This window comes from Microtus ochrogaster, chromosome 8 (assembly GCF_000317375.1).
Source record: "Microtus ochrogaster isolate Prairie Vole_2 chromosome 8, MicOch1.0, whole genome shotgun sequence".
Classification (NCBI taxonomy): Eukaryota; Metazoa; Chordata; class Mammalia; order Rodentia; family Cricetidae; genus Microtus; species Microtus ochrogaster.
This window is the reverse complement of record NC_022015.1, coordinates 13,224,491-13,234,147: the sequence shown is the minus strand read 5'-3', so window position 1 is coordinate 13,234,147 and position 9,657 is coordinate 13,224,491. Positions and strand designations below refer to the sequence as shown.

The following is a 9,657-nucleotide window of genomic DNA, read 5'->3' as shown; positions in this document are numbered from 1 at the left end:
GACTTTAAGGGAGGGGCTGGTATGTAGGGTACACTAATGACTTTAAGGGAGGGGCTGGTATGTAGGGTACACTAATGACTTTAAGGAAGGGGCTGGTATGTAGGGTACACTAATGACTTCAGCATTATCAGGCCTGTGGGAATAAGAATGGGACATTTTGGGGATTGAATGGTGGTTGCCTGACTCTGCTTTCTTCCTCCCAGAATTCTTTTCTCTCTTCCCTGCCTACCTATGTTCTGACTTATCAGGACAAGCAGTTTTCTTTATTAATTAACCAATGAAAGCAACAGATAGATAGAAGAAACTCCTACATCACTTGTTTACTCTCAGCACATCATATTTAATGAGAATTTCAAATACATAAATGAGCTTTAATTAATCACCTGGAAATCTGGTTCACTACAGACACCAGATCATGACAATGTTCTACACAAATTCACAAATATTGTTTTGTTCTTTCACCCCATTCTGAATCTCTGCTCCCTGTGTGCTCCTCTAAACTCACTTCTTTGTCTTGGTTGTTACCCATTGTCTGGGCTTCATTACTGCTTTGGGCAGTTGGTTGTCCTCTTAGTTTGTGATATCCCATGTCTTCTAAGCCCTGCAATAAGGAATAGATGTAGGAGGACTAATATTCAACAACATCCTTAGCTATCAGTAAAATGCAAATCAAACTATATTGATTTTTTTCTCACCCCAGTAAAAATGGCTAACAAGAAAATAAACATCCCTTACTAATCTTCTGGTTTTTAAATTTCCTTAAGTATCATATTTCTAGGTGTTCCTATTTAACATTGAATGCGAATGTAGTTTCTTTTTTAAAAACCAATGTCTGACATTAAGGGCGTCATTGAATAAATGGGACCTCCTGAGACTGAGAAGCTTCTGTAAAGCAAAGGACACTGTCACTAAGACAAAAAGGCAACCCACTGACTGGGAGAAGATCTTCACCAACCCCGCAACTGACAAAGGTCTGATCTCCAAAATATATAAAGAACTCAAGAAACTAGACCTTAAAAGGCTAATCAATTCAGTTATAAAATGGGGCACTGAGCTGAACCGAGAATTCTCAACAGAAGTTCAAATGGCCAAAAGACACTTAAGGTCATGCTCAACTTCCTTAGCGATCAGGGAAATGCAAATCAAGACAACTTTAAGATACCATCTTATACCTGTCAGAATGGCTAAAATCAAAAACACCAATGATAGCCTTTGCTGGAGAGGTTGTGGAGCGTACACTCATCCATTGCTGGTGGGAATGCAAATTTGTGCAACCACTTTGGAAAGCATTGTGGTGGTTTCTCAGGAATTTCGGGATCAATCTACCCCTGGACCCAGTAGTACCACTCTTGGGAATATACCTGAGATGCCCTATCATACAACAAAAGTATATGCTCAACTATGTTCATAGCAGCATTGTTTGTAATAGCCAGAACCTGGAAACAACCTAGATGCCCTTCAATGGAAGAATGGATGAAGAAAGTATGGAATATATACATATTAGAGTACTACTCAGCAGTAAAAAACAAGGACTTCTTGAATTTTGCATGCAAATGGATGGAAATAGAAAACACTATCCTTAGTGAGGTAAGCCAGACCCAAAAAGAGGAGCATGGGATGTACTCACTCATATTTGGTTTCTAGCCATAAACAAAGGACATTGAGCCTATAATTCATTATCCTAGAGAAGCTAAATAAGAGGTGAACCCAAAGAAAAACATATAGGCATCCTCCTGAATATTAACCTTCATCAGGTGATAAAAGGAGACAGAGACAGAGACCCACATTGGAGCACCGGACTGAAATCTCAAGGTCCAAATGAGGAGCAGGAGAGAGAGCACGAGCAAGGAACTCAGGACCGCGAGGGGTGCACCCACACACTGAGACAATGGGGATGTTCTATCGGGAACTCACCAAGGCCAGCTGGCCTGGGTCTGAAAAAGCATGGGATAAAACCGGACTCGGTGAACTTAGCGGGCAATGAGGACTACTGAGAACTCAAGAACAACGGCAATGGGTTTTTTGATCCTACTGCACATACTGGCTTTGTGGGAGCCTAGGCAGTTTGGATGCTCACCTTACTAGACCTGGATGGAGGTGGGTGGCCCTTGGACTTCCCACAGGGCAGGGAACCCTGATTGCTCTTTGGGCTGACGAGGGAGGGGGACTTGATCGGGGGAGGAGGAGGGAAATGGGATGCGGTTTCGGGGATAAGGCAGAGATCTTTATTAAATAAATAAATCAAAACCAATGTCTGAAAACTATAATACCCAATAAAATTGTAGCTATTTCAAACCATTGTTGTAAGGACTAAGACAACACACATAGATACTTCCCATGAGACATCAGGAATGTGATGATTATATCTTCAGTTCTAAGACAAGATTGACCTGGAAATTATAAGTTGTAGTATATGACATCATTCAAATGTTGTGCAATGTAACTGATTTGATTATTGCTATTAATTATGTAATGATGGTTTCTGTGTGTTTATGTGATCATACTAAGAAAATATGTCAATCTCTTAGGTATGCAACTAATAATGCTCTTGAGAAATTTCTTGTGCACATAGTTATGTAAATCAGTGTTAAAGTCAATTGCTTTTTCTTTTTTTCATTCACCTTATTATCCTCACAGCCTTTGTGACCATCTGAAATAAAACTAATATTTATTTTATATTGGATAAATTCTGGGACAGTAGGACTCTTGTTTTACTTACCATTATATTGATTTTTTTCTCACCCCAGTAAAAGTAGCTAGCAAGAAAATAAACATCCCTTACTAATCTTCTGGTTTTTAAATTCCTACAGCATCATATTTCTAGGTGTTCCTAATTAACTTTGAATGTGAATGTAGTTTTTTTTAAAAAACCAATGTCTGAAAACTGTAAAACCCAGTAAAATAGTAGCTATTTCAAAGCATTGTTGTGAGGACTAAGACAACACACATAGATACTTCCCATGAGACATCAGGAAGTGTGTTGTAGTCAACACAACTGAGAATTGGAGATCTGAAGACAACTTTGACATAAGACATGAGGATGCAGAGTTTGGAGTTTGTCCAGCTGGATTTCCATTTTTTAGGTCTAGTGTTTCCTCACTATGCTCCCTTTTCTTGACAATAGTGTATATCCTGTGTCATTGTATGTAGAAAGTATGTGATCGTCTTTTTATTTTTATTTATAAACTACTACAGATACAATATTCCATAAGTTTTTTGAACAGGGTTGAGACTGTGGTAGCTTATGGAGACTTTTAAAGTTGGGCTGAATGCATTTCTGTTTTATCATATGGCCGCATATGGAGTTAAGGGAGTGGAATGTGGTGGTTGGAATGAAAATGACCCCCATAAGTCCATAGGGTGTGGCATTAGTAGGAGATGTTGCCTTGTTGGAGGAAATGTGTCATGTTACAGGGTAGATTCTGAAGTTTTAGATGCTTAAGCCAGCCCCAGCATGACTCTCTCTTCCTGATGCTATCTTATTCAGATGTAGAACTCTCAACTCTTTCTCCAGCACCATATCAGTCTGCACACCACCATGCTTCCTGACATGATGGTAATTGACTAAACCTCTGATTTGTAACCTAGCCCCAATTAAGTTGTTTCCTTTATAAGAGCTGCTGTAGTCATGGTGTCTCTTCACAGCAAAAGAAACCCTAACTAAGGTATATAGGTATTAGACACCCCTAATAGACACCAGAGGCTAGCAAATTAAAAAACCAAAGCTAGGAATGGATTATCTCTATTGTTGGCCAGTAAGATCTCATATTAGTTGGTATTGTCATTGCTCTTAGTTACCCTCCAGAACATTATGGAAATAATTGGTTATTAAAGACACTACATGCTTGGATCATAGAACATGGAGAAATCATACTAGTATTGACCTGAAATCTTCTCTATTGTCTGTTGATTGGTGACAGAATAGTAAAACAGGAAGAAAAGAATATTAGTCTTTCTATATCTTAGAAATTGTGGGCTATGATAATACCTGCCAGGAGAGACAAGCTTACTTGTGCCTGGATGTCATGGAAGTAACCAAGAACTTTTCCATTAGACTTAAGTCTTACTACAAAAGTTCAACACATATATGGCACCACTATTGGGATCAAGAATCTGTAGCTATCCAGTTCACAGGGCTTATGAGAGAACCCATTATTATTATTCTGCTGTAGAGATAAAATTAAGCCATTAAACTGACTTATCTTTATATCCATAGACCATGCATCTCTATAACTATATCAGAAAAGCTTTTTCTTGAAGTAGCTATCAATTAACACAAAGACCCACAATTTTCCAAGGTACAGAGAATAGGAGATGGTGGAATGATCAGACCTTAGTTAAAACATCTCTATCACACCACCTTCCACCAAAACCTGACATCACTGTGAAAGAGTTGGTAGAAGGCAGAGCAGGTGGATGATTACAAAGAGACAGTGCTTTCCAAGAACAACAGAACAGTTGCACATAGGAATTCACAGCAATTTTTACTGCATTCACAAGACTTTTACAAGCTCAAGACAAACAAAAACCTCTTCAAGAGTAGTGATTATTTTTAGTAGTACCAAAGGAGTTATTTCACAAAACATCCAATGTAATATATACTACCACTTACAATTTTCAGCGCAATTTTGTCTTATAGCTGTTAAAGTTGATGATGTAATCATCATATTCCAGAGGCCTCACTGAAATTATTTATAAGTATTGTCTTACTCAGCCCTCACAACAAAGCTATGAAATAGCTGTTTTATTACAGTGAATTTGTAACTGAAGGATCTTGGTTCAAAAGGCTATGTACATCTTGAAATTTATACAGAAAAGTGAGGGGCACAAACTTTCAACCCCTGTACTCTGCTGTCTAATCTAAGAGTCCTGTTGTTGCTCTGTAAGGCCACCAAATATAAGGAGAAAAACAACCCAGTGTGCCAACAGGTGAAGAAACATTTTATGGTGACATAACTCACTAAAATGATTGCATGAATCCAAAATGGAATAATTCACATAAACATGCACAGAGGTTGTATCTAAATAATTATCCTATAAATAACTAACAAAGAAAAGATTCACACAGAATTAATCAGAGTAGCTTCCTTTCTATACTTCAAAATCAACAGATATACTTTTAATGACTTGATTTAACCAGGAATATTATGAAGGCAGGTATTAGAAAGAACTACCTAGAAAGCAGATTGTGTTGGCAACAAGCGTTTTCCAAGAATTCTCCTTAAAGCCCCAGTGACTTCCTTATTCCTCAAACTGTAGATGAGAGGATTCAGAGCTGGGGTCACAATAGTATAGAAAACAGAGAGGACATTGTCTTGTTTGGGATTGTGGAACTGACGAGGAAGAACATACATGAAGGAAGCACCCCCATACCACATCCCAACCACAGTCAGGTGGGAAGAACAGGTGACAAGGGCTTTCTTCCTGCCCTCATTTGAGGGCATGTGGAGTACACTATAAAGTATTCGCACATAAGAGGCCAGAATAACAGCAAGAGGGAGAATCAACACAGAGACACCTGTCAAATAAACCATGAGCTCATATGTGGATGTGTCTGCACAAGCTAGCTTTAACAATGGAGGGATCTCACAGAACAGGTGTCTGATCTCCCGAGATTTGCAGAAGGGATACTGCATAGTGTAGGTGGTAAATATTAGAGCCGTCAGAGATGCCAGGATCCATGATGTGGCTATCAGGAGCCAGCAGACCTTGTGACTCATCAAGATTGTGTAGTTCAGAGGTTGACAAATGGCCACATACCTGTCGTAGGCCATGAAGGCCAGAAGGAGGTCCTCTGCACTGCCCAGTACGAGTTCTAGAAACATCTGAAGGGCACAGCCCCCAAAGGAGATGGTATTGTCTTTGAGTAGAAAATCGACAACAGCCTTGGGTGTGATAACTGATGTGAGGAGGAGGTCCATGAGAGAGAGCTGTCCAAGGAAGAGGTACATGGGCACGTGGAGCCGGGCATCCATTGTGATGACTAGGAGCAGCAGTCCATTGCTGGTCAGAGCCAACATGTACAGGGCTGTGATTGTGGCACATAGCAGTTCAGGATAGCCACTGTCATCCAGAATTCCTACCAAGATGAAGCCACTTCCCAAGGTGGAGTTCCAAAATTCCATTTTGAATGATATCTTTAATTGCCTAGAAACAGATGAGTTGAGTCAATGAAATTTTGTTGACGAGTTTTATAGATCTGGTTTTTATGTTAACACCTCGAGTTTCCAATAATGATATGCTACCTTTCTTGTGTATAAATAACTTTCCTTGTTGATGTTTAAATACCAAACTTTTAATTGTATCTTAATAAAATTTCTGAAGTGTGGTATTGAAATTACTGCTGGAAAGGAAGGACTCAGTTCTGGACTTTAATCTCATAAAGCATAACACATAGATGTCTGAGTACAGTCACACACAGATGTATTGTTACAAAAATACACAGGGTGCATCACTACTGCAGTACTCATAGATAGATGACATCAGCATTCATAGAAATACTAGTAAGCACCCAAAGATAGACTAGTACATAACTGCACACAAAGGTCTTGGTAGAGAAGAGTACATTTCTATTCCTAAAGCATTACACAATGTCATCTTTGCAAAAACTTTTCCACTGGTGCAGTTTAAAGTAATGTGCATTTACAAAAAAGCAGATATATATTTACTCATGGGATCTGAACATGCCTTTATCAGTCCTAAGACAGAGTAATTGAAAAGACAGTGAAACACAAAGCAATAGCTAATCTGATACTGTAGTTTTTCTTTCAGTTCTCCTTTGGATTCTTTATATTGCCATGACATGCTAACATGCTACACACTTAATTAAATTAGAAACAAATTCCTTACCTCTAGTAATGAGAGGAATAGCTGTCTGACAACCTCTCCTCCACTTCAGCAGCATGAACATGGAGAACATGAAGGAGGGCAGAAGTGGCTTTTCAGCACTACCTAGTTGGTTTGTTTTGCTAAGTTGGTTAAGTATGTATGGGAAGAATTCTTTGAAAGTCGGGTGTCACAGTTGTTCTATTCCTTCTTTTTATATACAGCTGTTCTCTAGAGACAGACATGACTGCAGACAGCAGCTAACATTCTTTGGGTAGTGTCCTATGGGCTAAGCTGTCTTCTAATTTTGACACCTGAAAATGAGTAGAAACTGTTTCTATTTAGCAAGTTGCATAGAAGGAAATCCTCTAGCTCCATGTCATTTATGCAACTTGTCTTGGGTCCAGATGCTCAGATTTCCTTATTCCTCCTGCCATAAAGATCTAAGGTGTATGAAAGAAAGTAGAAATTGGAAGATACGTCCAAAGGGACCCATATATATATATGCACCCGAGGACTGAGGTGAGCTGAGGCTTTGTTGCAAAGCACATTAATTTGTCTTCTAAGCTTGTGGCCTCCTCTCTTCCTTCTTCTATTGATGTTTTCAGAGAAAATTACCTCCCAACTGAAATGCCTCCCCTGAACATTAATCTAGGAAACAGCAAACTAATGAATCCTCTTGGGTGTGTTTTTTAGTTTGTTTTTCTAAGCTCTCTGTATCTGGATCAGCTCGGAGGCCACAGGTTTCTCTCACAATGAATGCAGGAGCTCTCAAGAAAATGAACAAGAAATGGAATGGGCAGTAAAGAACAATAATATAGGATGCTGTAAAAATACCAAAATCAATGAGGTACTTGTATGAAAATGTCACAGTGAAGTCTCTCCCTTTATATAATGACAACTGCTAATAACAATTTGAGAGGCAAAAATGTGACAGGTAGTAGTCATACACATCTTTAACCCATCAGTCAGGGAGGCAGAAGCAGGTGGATGTATGTGAGTTTGAGACCAGCCTGGTCCCAGGACAGCCAGTGCTACACAGAGATACACTGTCTTTATAGACAAAAAAAGAAATAAAAGAAAAGAAAAAAAAAGAGAGACAAAAATGTTCAGTATAATAAATAACTAAAATTACACAGTTCACAGAAATGTATAAAATTATACATGTATTTGTTTATGTGTGCTCTCAGGAAAGAAATGAGAGATTCCAAGAAGGTAAAAATTTGTTGCATAAAGGAAGACTATCAGTCTCCAAAGGAACTCCTAAATCTGACAGAGAAAACTGACTACACAGGCTTCGTAACACCCTGCCTACCCTGCAGAATCAGTTCTCTATCAAGGACATCACATTCACTATACTAGGCTGTGACCAGGTAGGCTACCTGTACCCTCCTTCCCTTCCTCTATCCTGGTGTTTCCAGAGTACTCCTAGACATGCTCCTGCATGTCTTTCTAGCCTTTCCTCCTAGTTCACCTCAATTCACTTCAGACTCACTGGCATCCATAACTAAAAACTAGGAAACTCTGCCACATTTCCTGGAGCAGTATCCCATGCCCAGCTTAAAAGAATTGCAGGCTCAGAATCCTTCACTTGCCTGCTAGCCTATCATTTAACCAAATTTCTGAAGAAGTTTGAGACTGCTTGGAGTTGAAATCCAGTGCTCATCCCATAATTCCAGTCCTGGTACCATTTTTGGTCTGAATCCTAAAACCCAGTGAAACCCAAAGACTTAGAAGCAAGCATCATTCTTCTGGTCCACAAACTGTCAGATTGAAACAAAACAACCAAATTATTAAACACCCATTTAACAAACCAGGTAACTACATCAAGAAAACCACAAACATCATAGCTCCAGATGCCTAAGTCACAGCACAAAACACAGCCCAGACTACTATACCCAGCAAAACTTGCATTGAACATCAATAGAAAAAACAAGATATTCCAGGACAAAAACAAATTTAAACAATATATAGCCATAAGCCCAGCCTTAACGAAAATACTAGAAAGAAAAGCACAAACCAAGGAAGCCAACAACAGCCATAATAAAGCAAGCATTTGACATCCCTCCACCAGCACAATTCAAAGAAGAGAAACACACAAACACTACCACCAGAAAAAATAACCAGAGTTAACAACCACTAGTCATTAATATCACTTAATATCGATGGACTCAATTCACCTATAAAAAGGCACAGGTTAAGAGAATGGGTATGAAAACAGGATCCAACATTCTGCTGTTTACAAGAAACACACCTCAAACTCAAAGAGAGACACCACCTCAGAGTAAAGGGTTGGGAAAAGATTTTCCAATCAAATGGACCAAAAAAACAAGCAGGTGTGGCTATACTAATATCTAACAAAATTGATTTCAAACTAAAATCAATCAGAAGAGATGGAGATGAACACTTTATACTCATAACAGGAACAATTTATCAGGAGTAAGTCTCAATCCTGAATATCTATGCCGCTAATATAAAATCACCCATATATGTAAAAAAAATTACTAGAACTCAGAGAATACATCAAACCCCACATTTTAATAGTGGAAGATTTCAACACTCCTCTCTCACCAATGGACAGGTCAACCAGACAGAAACATAACAGAGAAATAAGAGAACTAACAGATACAATGAACCAAATGGACTTAACAGACATCTATAGAACATTCCACACAAACAAAAAAGAATATACCTTCTTCTCAGCATCTCATGGAACCTTCTCAAAACTTGATCATATAATTGGTAACAAAGCAAACATCCATAGATACAAAGAAATTGTAGTAACCACCTGTGTACTATCTGATCACCATGGAATAAAGTTAGAATTCAACA

The 9,657-nt window shown here is 38.7% G+C and overlaps 1 protein-coding gene across 1 annotated transcript; it reads right to left on the bottom strand.

The window, feature by feature from the left end:
* Positions 1–5,174: 5,174 nt before the first annotated feature.
* Positions 5,175–6,125, bottom strand: LOC101984645 (olfactory receptor 2AG1-like). Its single transcript, XM_013347710.2, has one exon. The coding sequence runs from the start codon at positions 6,123–6,125 to the stop codon at positions 5,175–5,177; it is 951 nt and encodes a 316-aa protein (XP_013203164.1).
* Positions 6,126–9,657: the final 3,532 nt, after the last annotated feature.